The 16,496-nt window shown below is 38.9% G+C and overlaps 3 protein-coding genes across 3 annotated transcripts; 1 reads left to right on the forward strand and 2 right to left on the reverse strand.

The window, feature by feature from the left end:
- Positions 1 to 2,396: 2,396 nt before the first annotated feature.
- On the reverse strand, positions 2,397 to 6,257 carry ndufs8a (NADH:ubiquinone oxidoreductase core subunit S8a). The gene is made up of 7 exons (XM_036574388.1): positions 6,173 to 6,257; positions 5,292 to 5,352; positions 4,972 to 5,037; positions 4,789 to 4,878; positions 4,474 to 4,646; positions 3,685 to 3,813; positions 2,397 to 3,494 (listed from the first exon to the last, which is right to left on the reverse strand). Exons 1-7 carry the CDS (start codon positions 6,254 to 6,256, stop codon positions 3,363 to 3,365), a joined length of 735 nt encoding a protein of 244 aa, XP_036430281.1. The 5' UTR covers position 6,257; the 3' UTR covers positions 2,397 to 3,362.
- On the forward strand, positions 5,619 to 13,530 carry si:dkey-9i23.8 (C5a anaphylatoxin chemotactic receptor 1). The gene is made up of 6 exons (XM_036574385.1): positions 5,619 to 5,811; positions 9,199 to 9,388; positions 10,400 to 10,538; positions 10,614 to 10,778; positions 12,097 to 12,175; positions 13,318 to 13,530. Exons 1-6 carry the CDS (start codon positions 5,773 to 5,775, stop codon positions 13,528 to 13,530), a joined length of 825 nt encoding a protein of 274 aa, XP_036430278.1. The 5' UTR covers positions 5,619 to 5,772.
- Positions 13,531 to 14,937: 1,407 nt separating this feature from the next.
- tmem187 (transmembrane protein 187) lies at positions 14,938 to 16,382 on the reverse strand. The gene has a single exon (XM_036574386.1). It carries the CDS (start codon positions 16,141 to 16,143, stop codon positions 15,382 to 15,384), a length of 762 nt encoding a protein of 253 aa, XP_036430279.1. The 5' UTR covers positions 16,144 to 16,382; the 3' UTR covers positions 14,938 to 15,381.
- Between the last annotated feature and the right edge of the window lie 114 nt (positions 16,383 to 16,496).

A 16,496-nucleotide genomic window follows, 5' to 3' on the forward strand; every position in this document is an offset into this window, starting at 1 on the left:
CTCTGTAGGCCCAAGACAGGAATGGGGCCCCTGGATGCTCATTTTTTAATTAGCTGTAGCGCTGAGCCATAGCCGCATACACTGCAAAAAATGACAATGGCAAGTGAAATTATCTTAAATGTAGTCAATATATCTAATATTTCTCATTTGTGACTGTATATCTAATATTTCTCATTTGTGACTGCTGTTTAAACAGTCTGTTTTGGTTATGGCGCTTTTAAGACTGATATATGTAAATGAGCGAATCTGACTGGCTACCGTGTTATGTGCTTTGTTAAAAAGCAGTCTGGGCTGAAACACTCCTTATAACTTCAGATTTGAATGGGCGGGGCTAGATTGTTGTAGGCTGAATAGGCAGGTAAATGTAAACGTTTGGTTTTTCATTACATAGCAACAATGAATTAAAGATGTCAGCTGTTTTTTGCAGCTAAGTTTCAGTATATGAACTAAATGGACTAGAGATCAAACAGTGTTTTGAAACATTAAACGTGTTTACATAGTACATTAATTTCTTTTATTTCAAGAAAAGCAAGGAAAATTTAGTTTTCTACGACATGGGCCCTTTAACTTTTTCTAGACACATTTTACTTGTTTAAAGTAACTTTATGAAGTGAAATTTATTCAGAATAGGTTATTTAACATCAACACATACAGTATACCTATATTTGTATCTTTATGGGGCCCTTATTGGCTCATGGGCAGCAGCCTACCTTTGCCTTCTGCCCCTGCAAAGACAAAATTGCAAAAATTGCAAAAAAAGAATCTAGTCAATATGACGTCTTATTTTGAGATTATTATACAATAAATAAATTATTTCCCATTATTTATTACTAGATTTAAGTGATTTTATATAGAGAAATTGTATTATTCTTTTGGCAGATTATTTTGCTTGTTTCAAGAAATAATGCTTGAAACACACGTATTAACAGAACAAGACAATTTATCTATATAAAATCACTTAAAAGACCTATTTCTTACATTTTTCTTTGCACTTTATTTTGCATCCACTTATAACATTTAAACATAGTTTAAATAACAAAAAACAGTTCTAATTCATTTTTATGACCATTTTCCACCCTCTTTTTCTCCCTTAGAATTCAACAGGCTTCCCCAAGGTTACAAGAGTCCTGATGGAATTTCATAAATTTTCAAATTTAAGTCAGGAGACTGGCTTAGCCATACAAACACATTCACCTTCTTTTTAGAAACCAGTGTTGTTCATCTTTCAAATTCATTTTCACTTTTTGAAATCACACAAGATAATTAAGGGGCTGCAGGATGGTTACCAAAAGTAAATAGTACATAAGCATACTTTGTTTACACAGGTTTACATTCAAATTGCTGTATGTGAACTGTAGCCCCCCCGCCCACACACACACACACTCTTAAAAAAAGATGATTCTTCAAGGGTTCTTTAGAAAATGACTCTATATAGAACCAAGAACACTCAAAGAACCCTTTGCATGATAAAAACGTTCTTTGCACTGTAAAAACCGTTCTTCAGATTGATGGGGAATGTGTTTCATATGGTTTTAAACAGAACCTTTTTGAAAAGGGTTCTTTTATTGTTACAGGCCTGGCATCATAACAATATAAGAACCCTTCTTGGTGCTATATAAAACCACCTACAACACATTCTCCATTAGTCTGAAAATCCCTTTAATCATGCAAAGGGTTCTTTAATTGTTCATGGTTCTATACAGAACCATTTATTAAGGAACGCTTGAAGAACCATCATTTTTAAGATTGTACTTATCAGATCAAATTTGCAAGCCTGGGCTGTAGAAATGGAGGTAAATGTGGTGTAGATCAGTGCTTCTTGTTCTGTGTAACTGCTTTCAGGTCGTTCTGCAACTGTTTTATGAGTGACTGTGGGGTTCTCTTACCTTCTTGTGTGTGCACCTGTCCCAGGACGATTATTTGTGGATCCAGGATCTTTCTACAATTTACACATCTCGGTTTAGGCTTGTGAACGCATCCTTTTTGTTCATATTTGTAAATACAAAGTCAAAATACATTTTGTCAAATGTGAAGTGGACATATGCACCGGAAATGTATCAAATGACAAACAACAGTCTGAACACTTGTTTCCACTCAGTGCATATGCAGTCCTGGCTGCCTTGTTCTCAATATTTTAGTACAGGAATGCATGTTCAAATTATCAGGTCTAAACAGCCTAAATGTGGAGACATGTGAGACCAACTGAGTAGCAAATATGAAAATGCCTGGTTAATGTCAAATACTATGAACGTATACAATCTAGAATATAAAGTATAGAACAGTACATTTAATACTACTTAAGCCCATTAAAGTCTGTGTTTAAATTCTTATAACATCACTATCACCACAACACTGACAGTCAACATTAGAAAAAAGACATCACATGAGACTAGAAGCAACGCTTGGACAGAGCATTAATTTATTCATTATTTAGGGTCCACAAGTATTTATACAGTTCTCAATGACACACAAACCCATCTGTCTTTGTATATGGCATAATGCAAGAGTAACTCAACTCGCGTGTCGAATGGTTTCATACTGCAACACATCTTATGTTGGTTTTATCCTCCAGATGGACAGACTGAAGGGGAAGAAAACAAAGGGACAGAGATGGCAGGAAGTGTTGGTTGTATTGAAATGAAAAGCTCACTTTTCGACCAAGCAGTGGTGCATCACCCATTTTTGTACAACTACCTGTCTGGTTTGTAGTCTTTGTACTTCATGTACATTTTTGTATTAAAGGAACAGTTTGGTCATGTTTCTAACAGTGAATAAAAGAAAATGATGTAAATGACAAGGTAACAGGCATCTACCAGATTCCACTCACCATTAGCCATGTTAGCATGTGTGGTCAAACTGTTCCTTTAAAACATGCTGACTCGCTGGAGTAAAAGGAAGTGTTTAAAATTTCAGCCTATAATAAACGTCTCATTTGATGTCTCACTCCGAGACGAGCTTATGGCAGAGTGTGTATGCCGCATGTGTCTGTGTCTGTGAGGTCAGTGAGCACATCTGGACAGTAAGGGCGAGGGTGTATGTGAGTCAGTCAGTCAGTCAGTCAGTCAGTGTGTCTTGGTTTTGTACTGATGTGCAGTACACAAGTGCCATGGTTTTATCAGATTTCACAACGTGGAAGAATTAACTGATAAGACATGTAGTACTTTGAAGGTGGAGTGTCCCAAAAGTACTGCAGCATTAAGTCTTAAACCATTAGTGTATTTAAAATGATGAATCACACCACAATGGAATACGTGTTACAATACTTTTGGGCCACTCAACACTGATCCACAGATTTCTAAAGCTGAAGGTGAGTCAGTCCAGGTTCAGTCAGTCAATGTTTATACAAAAGAAAGACAGTCTGTCTATCTATAGAGGTAGTCAGCCTGAATATTGGCAGCGATCTCAGCCTCCCATTTGTCTCCATTATTGAGCAGCTTCTCCTTGTTATAGAGCAGCTCCTCATGGGTCTCTGTGGAGAACTCAAAATTAGGCCCCTGAGAGAAGGAAAGAGAGATAGACAGGGAAGAAATAAACACCGTTGTCATACTGTTTAACCATATCTGAAAATATGTGTAGCCTCTCTCATGACCACAGCATACACCATAAGCATATAGCCAGTATTAATAATGTTTTAACAAATCTGCCAGTAGCACATAAAGTGACTAATGATTCACTACAGCTCACCTCTACGATGGCGTCCACAGGGCAGGCCTCCTGACAGAACCCACAGTAGATACATTTTGTCATATCGATGTCATAACGTGTTGTCCGCCTGCTGCCGTCAGCACGAGGCTCTGCCTCAATTGTGATGGCCTGATGAAGGAGAGCAGATAAGTCTGTGTGCACATGTGGTTACCCCAGGGTAATATGATATGTTATTGTTACGATTGTTGCTATAATAAAAATGACAACAACAACAATAACACCATTAAATAAGTTTACATAATTTCATTATGTAATCACAATAACTATGTAAATAAAAAAGATTGTCATAACTTATTATAATGCAGTGCAATCAAATATAAAAACTGATTCAATTTGACATTAAAATAGGCTGTTATTTGCTGAAAAATCTGTTTGGTAAAAAATGCAATAACTAGAAATTATCTGACATACTAATTATACATTTTGTAAAACTTGGATGACAAACAGCAGAAAGGGCAGCCTAGACACAGTGGTATGAACAACCACATTATTGCAGTCAGAAACTACTAGAAGTATGTAAGATACACCTTGGATGAATGTTTAACACTTCACTTGGATTTTTCATTGCTTTGTTGCCTTGTGAAAAATCTGTTCTCCCATGTGACCAGAAGTCTGATATTAAATTTATAAATGAAGTGATAAAAACTCACAGCTTAGCCATACCCTTTAAATGATTTGAATCTGTGTTCAGACAAGCTTAGAAAACACATGGGTCAAAGGAAAAGTAAAACTTTAGATATGGACATTAATAGGAGAAAGTGTGCATACCTGAGCCGGGCAGATGGCCTCACACAGCTTGCAGGCGATGCAGCGCTCCTCTCCAGAGGGGTATCTACGCAGGGCATGCTCTCCACGAAAACGTGGGGACAGTGGGCCCTTTTCAAATGGGTAGTTAATCGTGGCCGGCTCACGGAATAAATAACTCATGGTCATTCCCAAACCTACAACATGACATGGCATGGCATGATTTTCAAGCACTTGTACAAGACAGAAGGCTGTAACTTCAAAAGAATGATGCTACTGTAGATCTGTGAAATCTGTGAAAAAAGATGAAAATCGAAAAGGTCAGAGAAGTAAGCTGACCTCGAAACAACTCCGTCCACAGTAGAGTCTGGGCAGCTCGGTCTGTGATGGACTTCATATCTGTGGGGAGTTCCTGAGCATTCACATATTCTACAGAGAAAGAGATAGAAAGATTATTTATTAATACTATATAATACTAGAAAGGGTATACTTTGAGTCTATCTACACATGTGCTACACTTACTGAACCCCTCCCTGTGAGCAGATAAACTGAGAGGACGCACAAGGTTGTGGCCAGCTATGAAAGAGCCTGCAGAGAAAAAAGAAGATGCAATATGAGGCAAAAAAATCTGCAACCAACAAAATTATTTCAGAATGACAGTATTAGCACCAGTAATACTGAGCATAACCAGTTGGAGCAACAACTAAAATTTGATTTAAATCTGATTTCTGTATGGGAAGCTCATATGTATCAAAGGAATGTACTATTTTCAGATGTGGATACTGATGGTTTAAATCTATTTTCCACTAAGGATACGTAATCTATGTATCTGATGAGAGTACCTGGCCGGGACACTGAGTAGAGGACACGTAGCGCCGCAGACATCCCGCCTGAACCTGTGCGCTGTGGAAGAAGAGATATAGTTAACCTACTAAGCGCAGATGCAGTGAACAGTAACAGGCTTTATTTCTTTATATTGCACAGCCGTGAGTTCTGGTGGCCCTAGATGACCAGCTACAAACAATACTTTCCCCAACCAAGCCTAGTCTACGGGTATGGATACGAGAATTAAAACAAAGAGCAAAGCATTTTCTCTCCATGAACTCTCCAACCAGTTTCCATCTCCAACTGCTCGGCGAAGGTTTAACTTGTAGGGAAGGAAACACAAACACAACATTGGTTCCGCTGGACACGATTTACTGCTGTCTGATTCAATCGTGCTCCTGAGTGGTATTTTAAATCAACTGTAAATATTTTAAGTTACTAAAGCCTGTCAGTGAGTCACGGAGTAACGTATTTTGTTTAGCTGAAGTTGGGATCCAAATGTCTGCTGCATCTGCGAGGACGGGTGTTCAATACTGTGTAAGCTAACAGCTAATATAGCTGTGAATATATGACCTATGAAACTTATGAGCAGTGCAGTGGCCTCTCTAGTGGAAATGACGATAATTCGAGTGAAAAACAGCCCTCAAGTCATAAATAAGGACCCAGTTATCTGCCTTTAAGTTTGTAAAGCAGTGAACTGCATTAGCCGCTGAGCAGCTACTGCACTCTCAAGGACTTTCAATGTCTGCCGTGCTGCTGCACTCACACACTAAAATATTCAGTTTACTCAGACCGGACGCTGCATAACTACCTGTTACCAACACATTTGACCGGGCGACCATTTAAAAAGTCCCAAAGTCAAAGCAGGACATGTTGAATTAATCTCGTTGACACTCACCGAGTTGTCGCTATTTGGCCTTCTAAACCAGAACAGCGGACGATTTAAGAAACGCACATTCGCAACGCCGGAAGAACGAGGCATGATCACGTGACCTACAGTTAAAAAAAGCTTCTTGGTGCTTTAGTAACGAAAACGGTTCTTTATAGAACCCTAAATACCCAAAGAGCCCTTCGCGTGATTAAAGAGTTTTGCGTCGTCAAAGGGTCCTTCAGCTTGATGGAGAATGTGATGTATATGTGATGTATCTTTTTTTGAAAATGGCCCTGTATAACACCAAAAAGGGTTCTTCTATTATTACAAACTTGACATCGTGACAATAGCAATAATTATATATATATATATATATATACATATATAATTATCTCCAGATAATTAATTTGAGAAAAAAACAACTCTAGTCATTTTGCAGGCAAAAGTGTGTTTTTACCAATCATAGAAAAACCCATGGGGGCTCTGTATCCATCTGTATTAGCTCTACTTTAAAGTACATGATATACAAATTATAAGCACGTATTTTGATCATATATTTTAGATATTAGTTTATATATATAGTATATATAGTTTGTAGTGAACTATGTTTCTGTTGGTTTGTGGTTTTCAGAGAGAGAGAGAGGAGAGAGAGAGAGAGGAGAGAGAGGAGAGAGAGAGGGAGGGAGGGAGGGAGGTGTGTGTGACGTGTGATGTGTGTGCACACGATGAGGCAGGACAAGCTGAATAAGGAGTTTATAGCTTATGCTTAATGAAGCAGGATAAGTTTAATGAAAGGCAGGGCTGGTGTTTATTCCATCTGCGTAAATGTGTGCGTAGTTTAACTCACTCTTCTAACGTCTGAGTTCTTTACTGTTTTCCTGACTGTCAGACTGGTTCTTTATTAATAAAGTAAGTAATTGATTTTTCTTTTTCTTTTTATTTCTTTTTTTTAATTAATTGCAAAATATATTTACAACATATATGGTAAATTAATCACATTTAGATCATCTTTCTTGGGCAGCACTGTAGATAGTTCTAGGAAGAATAGTGCAGCTGTCATTGATAAAAGTTTAATTGCAGGATGTCATCTGTAAAAGTACAATAAAATGACTGCATGTTTAATAGTTTCAGCTTTTCCTCAGTTTTAATGTCGTTCTTTTTGTTCTCTGTCTGCATTAGTGAATTGGACAGCTAATATAACGGAATCAGAGCCGGGGCCATGGGCCAGGATTGAGAAGCCCTTGCTCGTGGTCATTCTCAGCATTGAGATGGTGTTGGGTGTTCTGGGAAATGGCTTGGTTCTGTGTGTTAAAGCTGTAGTAAGAACAATGGCTACTTTTACCAAGCTTTCAGGGAAATCCTTCTGTGTTGTTCCACTAATTTAGGGCTTGTCTGTTCACATTCTAAATTTTCATGAGAAAATTCAAGCCAAAACTACAATTTACAAATAGCTGTAATTTTCAAAAATATAACTCACTCGACTATACATTTCATTTAAACATTGAGTTTAATTGCAAACAAAATGATTAAACAAATACGAAATATTAACTGGATGTAAATGTAAAACTAAGCAAAGTATTTAACTTTAAATCAACTGGTTTATTTATTGGAAATGTACTTTTTATGCCAGATTTCATATGCAATATTTTATCTATGAAATGTAATATTTTAGTCAGTTTCAAGCAGATTTTTGCAAAATGAAGGGATGATGTAATATTTGTGCATGTCTAGCAAATGTATAAGTTATGAAGTTCTGCGTGTAATATTTGAAGCTTCACCATGAGTTCAAGATGGCTTCACAACTAAATATCTATTTTGTAGGTTTTCATTCTGAAACTTTTTCCTGAGGCAGAGCAGTAATCTGATTTACATTATAAATACAGATGTGCTGTGACTCCTTCATGGTTTAACACTTATTTGACTAAGATAAACAATATAATCAAATACTACAGGCTAAGTTTGTTGTTGGGGCATCTATTATGAATCTCCTGTGGAAGTACCAAGTGTCCTGTCTTGTTGGCCATCAAAATAAATTTTCTGGTCATTTACAATTTCTGGAATAAACTCTTTCCATTAGACCAAGAAGGCAATGTGCTTCCCTGGGATTCGCTGCTTCTGCTAATTTTGCTACAGGTTCTGCTGCTGGTGTCACCATTAATTTTCAAACCCTGCATAATGTAGAAGTTTTCTCTCCTGATATTGTCATAACTTTACTGCCACTACAAAGCCTGAGGATCATTTTAATTGCCAGACATAACAGGTCTTGTTCATGACAAAGGAGATGGATTAGAAGGAAATAGGATTAATCCCTTTGTGAGAGATGTAGGGTCAAAAAGTTTTGCCTACTTCAGACTTCAACTTTTGTGAGGCTGCAGGTAAGGTTTCCTTCAGATTATTCTTCCATGCAGATCATGTTTGGGCAAGCAATGCTGCACAGTAAACTCCTGTGTCAGCTAAACCTTCCTGCTGGTCCTTTGCTGTCATATGGGGGTTTTGCTTTGCCTTTTTGGCAGCATACAAGCAGTTCTAATAGTTTTCCTGGTTTTTCAGATTTTGCCTTGACTTCCACAGTTCCCCTTAACTTCCATTTTTTTTTTCAGACAGTGGGAATTGTGAACTGGTAGCATTTTTGATATCTTTTTTATAGCCTTCCACTGCTTTGTAGACATCAATTGGCTTTTTTCAGATGCTTAGCCAGCTGCTTATAGAAGCCCATGGTTGTTGACTGTTAGCACAAAGTTTGAAAGGTCAGAAAATTTATTATGCTCTTGAATTCTTATCAGCTAACAATTCCTAATACAATCATTGACTTACCTAGCTATTCCTCACTATTCAATTAAAAACTTGCATTATCTTTTATGGAAAATATAAGTATTTGCATGTAACTGTAATACATAATACATACCTAGAAAAGTAACTGAAGCACAGCTTCATTTTCACAGCATCAAATTTTTTCATGGTTGCATAAATTAAATTGAAGATTTGCTTGAAATTTTGAAGGCAGAGTTTTGTGTCACTTTAAATAACATTTTCTCTTTCCCTCTCTCACACAGTGTAGGGACCAGTTTCAGTGTGTTCACTGGGTGCCGTTTGTCAGTCTCACTCTGTCTGACTTCTTCTGTGCCGTGCTGATCATAAATGGTTCCTTACTGGCCATCTTAAATGGGGGTCAGAGGTCTCCATGGTGTGAAGTGGTCAGCCTGTTTAAATTCACCTTTATCACATCGTCCATCGGAAGCATAGGTGTGAACTGAAGCACTTCATTACAGTGTGCATAGTATTACTGTCCATAGATCTTAGCCAGGTCACTCTGGGCATCTCCACAACATGTATTTCTGGATTCTAAATTTATGGTCACAGCAGAATGAACAGAAATGTATATGGACCATTTACTGAATTAGTTTAAACTGCAGACCTGCAGTAAAATTAGAAAAACAATTACTTGTATATTTACAAGGATTATGTTATGATCTATTTAAACTCAAGGCAATTTTCAACTTAATAATACTTGAAAAAAACAATACTTAGATCTGTTGTATTTCTTTTTGATTTCTTTTGAAGTGAAGTTGAAAACTTAAGATTTATCATAAGAGTTTAATTTTAAAATGAAAAAACTGTATTCAAAAAATACTGTCCCATGTTTTCATGTCACTACTGAAATGGAGAGTTTTAGCACATAGGTGGTAGCCACACCCCTGCATTTTAGAGCAGGAAGTGAGACTGCATCCCTGTCTCACATGCAGTTACTTCCCATTATTTTGAAGTAAATGTGTCCTGAAGTCTGAAAATCAGTGTGTAACATTAAGAATTGTCACTACCGAAACACATATTTTCTGCAATTTAGATTTTTTTTTGCATTTTTATGAAAAATATTATTTTATGTGTGTACAACTGTTCAAAACTGTGTTTGCTAGTCATGTACTGATTAGCATTTTTTAGTTCTGCTCAAAATAATCTAAAATTGTCACTCCTAAACATTTGGTAAAGTTTAATATTACTGTATTGGTAGTGAAAAAATGGAATGTTCGCCTTCGCCCTCCTAGCGTTGATAGTATCGTGTGATTGGGGGAGTCCTAACTAGCGGGTGGAATTGGCAATGACTAAATTGGGGAGAAAATTGGGTTAAAAATCCAAAAAAAAAAAAGAGAGAGATCCATATACAGGAAATCAGTGTCTCTTGTCCAGATTCACACAATATTTACTCCATCTGTTAATTAATGAATCTTGTTTTTGTCCTTCTCGTTTGAATGACAGCACTTCTCTGTGTCCAGCCATTTCTGGACATGGACTCCAGAGGTAAACACTTGTCTGTCATCATGGCAATGGTATGCTTGGCTTCATGGTTGATGGGTGTCATGTTTGGGATGGTGCCAGTGATCTACGATTGGGTCAGGTGAGATCAATGAATGATTTGGATCAACTCAGGTCAGAAAAAAGTGTGAGTTATTAAATAACCCCTGAACATTAGGTATGATCCTTCGGAGATGCTGTGTGCTGTGTTCTGGGAGAGCAGTTACTCGGACATGTTGGTCTACATCCTCTGTGCGTTCTCCATCTCCATCTTCCCCCAAGTCCTCATCATCCTCACCTGCTCCTTCTTGACCTCTGCTGGATATAGGAGGAACTCTATCAGGTGTGCTGTGAAAGAATTGCTTTTGTAAGAACTTTACAGAAATGAAAACATTCTTGACTTTAAAGGGCCCAAATATTTTATTTTTCTTAGTTTAGTTTTTCCCCTGAGTTGCATTTTATAACAGTTCTGTGGGTTTATATGCCAAAATAATTCATTTTTACATGTCCTCTCTTCATCCCATAAACAATTATTATTACGGAGGCTTTAAGACTGATATATGTTAATGAGCTCTGGTTTGACTGGCAGCACTGTATTGTGCCTCAATCAAAAAGCAGTTGATTGGGTGGATCTAAACAGCTGTAGGCCAAAAAAGTGAATATATGTAAATGAATTGTTTTTTCTTGACATCATACACTCTTTAAAAAGGTGGTTCTTCAAGGGTTTTTAGTAAAGGCAATGGTTCTATATAGAACTATGAACACTCAAAGAACCCTTTGCATGAAGAAAGGGTTCTTCTATTGTTACAATGCCAAGCTTGTTACAATAGAAGAACACTTTTTGGTGCTATAGAGCCCTTTTCAAAAAGGTTCTCTATAGAACCATCTACAGCACATTCTCCATCAATCTAAAGAACCCTTTCATTATGCAAAGTACCCTTTCTTCATGCAAAGGGTTCTTTGAGTGTTCATGGTTCTATATCGAACAGTTTTCTTTACTAAAAACAGTTGAAGAACCATCTACCTACCAAGTGGGTAGAGTCAGTAAATTCAAAATGCATTTTTTTCCCAACACTTTTGCAGCACAATTTCTGTAAATGGGCTGCATAGACTGTGGCGTGAACGGTACATTTTGAAATTTGTGCAATGTGCACACTACATCACAATCTTCACATCAATATTTTTTTTCCTGATAAGGGCCCTTTAATGTAACTTAATGTAACTAGATTTTTCAAGTAATTTGTTTCTATTGGTCCATCTGTCATTAAATGTTTACATAATGTAAAGGGCAGCAGGCATTTTTTTAACACACACTATCTAATCTGCTTATCCTCCTGGGTTGCGGGGGGTGCCGGAGCTTATCCCAGCGGTAGCACACATTTTCAAATGGCTTATAAAAATAAAAGCTTAAGCTTTGTTTTGACAGTGAACTGTTATGAAATCAATTTTATATTCTGTCTTACTGTGATTTAATGTTATTGATTCACATTGTTCCTACATCAGTTTTAAATGCTCTTTATAAAGAAGAAATTATTCAGAGAAAACTTTAAAGTGAGCTAGTACCTTTCTTTATCTACATGCTCAATGTTAGACTGATTAGAGAGCACTGCATGCTGCTGAGAGTGAAAACCCTCTCCTCATCCTCCTTCTCCTGTCTGTAGCCCGGCAGATCTATCTTCCGTCACTCCTCTGCTGGTGGTGTCCTATCTGCTCTGCTACACTCCCTTCGCTGTGTCAGAGGTAAGAATCTCTCACATTAAACAGGAGAAGATTCCTTGCTGTGACAGAAACACAGATCATCAACATGTTGTAGTTGCATTATAATTTATTATTTGGTCATAATAATAGTGAACATTGCTTTTTTACGTTACATAGTGGTTAAAACTGGTGTTGAGTTCCACTGATTTTTCAACACTTCTACATAATTCAATATTTAAGACATAAACAAAGTAATTCAGAGAGGTTTGATGTAAAATGTTCCATTCTAGAAAACTAGCAGAGAAAGAATTGTTAACAGTGGTGCTGATAGGAACCAGATGTCCAAAGTGTTTAATGCCTCAAAGTTCCCTTGCAGAAAGTTGTGAGAAATAAGCTGCCTCATGCCTGAGACACTGTTTTACAATAGTTCTGATATAGGTGCGGCACGAAATGAATTTTTTAGATCCATTCATGGCGAAGAGGTACAGGCAGGGAATTATGAGGCAAAATAGTCCCCCAAATAAAACTTAGTTTTTTTTTTGATATAACACTATTTTACCACTATCAACATTACTAAAACTGAGAAGACAGGTGTACATTCACTAAACACTGCTGATAGTAAATAAAATGGCTATATTTACCTTGTAGACATTGCCCAATTTTTCCAGTTGTTCCTATCACCTCTACTGTAAAGAAATCACCCTTCCTATATACAGTCTGTTTTCTTGAGGTCATTGTGCAAACATTCAGTTGGTACAGACAGGATGTTTTTACATTACACAGAGTGGAATAAATTAAGATATGTTTGGAAAGATTGTGTAAAAATCTGTGCATTCTGAGCTTCACCAGAATAACCATGATCCTTGCAGGGCCTAAATCTCAGCTATTCCAGCACATCCCTATTTTATATTTGTTCATATAAACAACATAAGTTAAAGATCTTTCATCTTAAATTTAATGTATGAAAAACAGGAATCTGGAATGTGCATTTGAAGTGATTATTTCATTAAGGGGAGCTAAATCTATATCAGTGTCAGAGAGTGCCACCTAGTGGAGCCCAAGCAGGCATAATAACCCTATAGGTTGACTCTGCACACAGAAAAATACTGACTTTGCTCTGTTGCTTCTCATTGTTACCTAACAGTTTTATCACAATGCTAAAGTTAACTGTAAATGTACTTCAGATGATTCTTCTAGGAAGGCTGGAGCTGTCACCATCTCCTGAGTGGCTGAGGACACTTGCATCAATAATGGCGTATCTGGACTGCAGTTTGAACCCTATCATCTACTGCACCAACCAAGGCTTCCGAGAGGCACTACTTGCGCTGCTGTGGAATAACAGAAAGTCAAGCTTCCCTGAGCCTGTACTGACTTGCATAAAAAAGCTAGAGATATAAAACTGACAAGAAATGCTTGTGAAAAATGGCACATTTTCTTTTCCTTTGTGTCCGTGTACATATTGGTGTCAAAATATATTGCCATCAATGCTACATGGTGAGACATCTGCCCCTTCACTTGCACACACATACATATCTGAAGTAAATTAAGTGAGAGGGGAAAAAATTGCAGTTAATTCAAATGCAATCATGCTAACATCATGTTAACCATCTGTTGGCTGCCCACTGGAGGTTAGTATATTAGCTGATGAATCCAACACAGAGAATAAAAAAGCCAGACCCCTCCTGGGCCTTCTTAAAAAATAGAAGAAGGTAACTGACAGCTTTTCAAGACAGCTTAAGGGGGATAACTATATTGCAGGGAAACAAGATTGCTATACAACTAGCTAGCTAGACTAGCAGGTTACACAGTGGAAAACAGAGATTGCTATAGCTCACATGACTTTTTTTGGTCAAAATCAATTATTCCACTGACAAACAGTGTCTTTAGCTGCTGTAATGATGTTGATGGAATATATTTATATAAGTTTTTGTTGTCCCTCAGAATTCCACTACAAAATAGCTCGCAAAAGTGAACTATGTACAAAATTTCCGCATAATTACATGGTTAACGTAAATAAAGGCTTTAAGGTTTGATGGGAAATACTTTGTCCTAAAGTCAGAATTGTTCACAGACCTGGTGATAGGACCCAGACGTCTGAAGTGCATAATGCCTCTAAAAGCTACCTCGCAGAAAGGTATTCCATTAAACGGTTTACAAATATACTGCCTGTTCTCTGAGACCTTGTTTTGCACTGGTTTATCCTGCTGTAAATAACAGCATAGACTATACCAGTCTAAGCTGGTTTATGCTGGTTGGTGCTGGTTTAGCAGTAGTGTGGTCATGCTGGTTGACCACCATACCAGCATCCAAAACACAATATGTACTGGTGTTTGTAGCAGGGTAGAGATACCATTTTGGCCTAAAACATATTTTTAAAATAATTTCCTGTTGGACAAGTACATGCAGGACATTGTAAGGAAAAAAGTGTTTTTTTCAGATTTACTGTTATTTTATTATCATCTACATTACATATAAAAACTCAGACACATGTAGGTTTGCTGGTTGTCATGGGTAGTAAATAAAATACCTATATTTGCACTGTAGACATTACAACCCCTGATTCCTATCACCACCACTGTAAAGAAATCAGAGTCAATAAGTATCAGTAATGTCCCATTTTATATTAAAGCATTTTGACTTTCACATCTTACTGAAAGAATCACTGGAAGTATCCTTAACATAGCAAAGATAGTGGTGCAAAAAAGATTAGTATGTATATAGTACGGCATCACTATATTCAAGTCTGTAACAACACTTTCTTTTTCTTGTTATGCTTGTACTTTATTCTTACTCAAGTTTTTTTTTATAGCTTCTTGAAGTGGAAGTCATGGCACTTTGGTTGGGTTCAGACTGCTCTACCCATGCATTCTTAAAGGGACACTCTGGCCAGATCAGGAAAACCCTTATCTGATGACGTATCTTGAAGGTGGGAAGAACTTGTGCTTTTGGTTGGGCTTTTTCGGGGCCAGACTGTTGCAGCACTTGTGGTAGTTACTATTTATAATCCCCCACAAAATAATCCTGTTTTGCAGTTGTTCAAGAACAATATACACTTGAAATCATTTAATTTTTTGGGACACCCGAGTAATTATTTCATTGAAGCACTACTTTGAATATTATTCACTACATTACTGAATAATCTCTGTGACGTTCAAGCCGTGTGTACACGCTTTTCTTTAATCAAATCTTCTGATTATTCGAGTCTTCGCAATAGCAGCGCTTTGTCCGCTGCTCTGTCCAGCCGGCGGTCATGATGTCCGTTTGTGCGCAGTTCTCTGCGAAATGTCCGTGAGGAAGCAGAAGCTGTAGTGAAACTGCAGAATGTCGCACACTTTGGACCAGAAGTGACCCGTGAGGCGCTGGAAGGGCCACCACTGCGCCAGCTCGTGGTCCAGCAGCTTCAGCAGCACGAAGCCCGCGCACGCCAGCGCCGCGAGCGCGAAGAAGCGCAGCGACGCGGAGTCCCCGTGCGCGCGCTGCAGGGTGGCGGCCGCGTGCACGGCAGCGGCAATGTGGGCGGCGAGCGCGAGCTCGAAGCCTCGCTCGTGCAGCAGCGCCAGCGCGTAGCTGAGGACCGAGCAGGCTTCGATGGCGAGCGCGCGAGGGGTGGACCAGCCACGCGCCACCACGCCACACCAAACGGGCACCCACGCGAAGATAGGTAGCGTAAACCACTGGTCCAGGACGGCGGGCGCGCGGCGCAGCGTGGCCAGGCGCGTCCACTGCACGGGCCCGTAGAGCAGCGCCATGAGCGCGAACACGTCCTTGGCGTAGCAGAGCGCGCGCTCGTGCTCGAGCCCTGGAGCGCGCAGCCAGTAGATGCCCACGAACGCGTAGCCCGCGTTCACGAGGCAGTTGAACGGCATGGCGAGGAAGCCGGGAAGCTGCGGAAGCGCGCGCTCAGCGTAGTGCTCGTAGCTTGTGTCCACCGGCACCTGATCGAAGACCCCCGTGTTGGCGACAGCCACGCAGAGCAGGAACGGGACGAGCACGTGCACGAGCGCAGACATCCCACCTGCTTCATAAACAGCAAGCAGTGAAGTCCAGCAGCGTTTGGAAAGCAGAGGGGAATGCTGCACGTGGAAGCGCGCGACAGGAACGCGCACTTTCTCCCGCAGATGTGGCTTCAATATGTGTACAGTCGAGAAGTCAAGGAGCCACAATAATGCATGTCTTAATTTGTACAGATCAAACCAGCACAACTGGAGTGGACACAGCCTGCTTCTGTGTTTTTCACCACACCTCTGACTTCTTCATTAGCAGGAAGTTTTATTTAGGGCTTATTAGAGCCACAAAGCACGTGACTGCCACCTGCCGGAGGCCAAGTGAAGCGAAAAAAAAATGCAGTCTGATGATAAATAGG

The sequence above is a fragment of the Colossoma macropomum genome, unplaced genomic scaffold, assembly GCF_904425465.1.
Source record: "Colossoma macropomum unplaced genomic scaffold, Colossoma_macropomum, whole genome shotgun sequence".
NCBI classification, from domain to species: Eukaryota; Metazoa; Chordata; class Actinopteri; order Characiformes; family Serrasalmidae; genus Colossoma; species Colossoma macropomum.

What these genes read in the sequence shown, in the direction of transcription:
- si:dkey-9i23.8 (XM_036574385.1), top strand. Translation starts at nt 5,773, where the DNA reads ATGTCTGCTGCATCTGCGAGGACGGGTGTTCAATACTGT. An exon ending in GTGATCTACGATTGGGTCAG is followed by an intron (nt 10,539 to 10,613) that starts GTGAGATCAATG and finishes CCTGAACATTAG; the next exon opens with GTATGATCCTTCGGAGATGC. An exon ending in TATAGGAGGAACTCTATCAG is followed by an intron (nt 10,779 to 12,096) that starts GTGTGCTGTGAA and finishes TCCTGTCTGTAG; the next exon opens with CCCGGCAGATCTATCTTCCG.
- ndufs8a (XM_036574388.1), bottom strand. Translation starts at nt 6,256, where the DNA reads ATGCCTCGTTCTTCCGGCGTTGCGAATGTGCGTTTCTTAAATCGTCCG. An exon ending in GGCCAAATAGCGACAACTCG is followed by an intron (nt 5,353 to 6,172) that starts GTGAGTGTCAAC and finishes CTTCTTCCACAG; the next exon opens with CGCACAGGTTCAGGCGGGAT. An exon ending in GTGGACGGAGTTGTTTCGAG is followed by an intron (nt 4,647 to 4,788) that starts GTCAGCTTACTT and finishes GTCATGTTGTAG; the next exon opens with GTTTGGGAATGACCATGAGT.
- tmem187 (XM_036574386.1), bottom strand. Translation starts at nt 16,143, where the DNA reads ATGTCTGCGCTCGTGCACGTGCTCGTCCCGTTCCTGCTCTGCGTGGCT.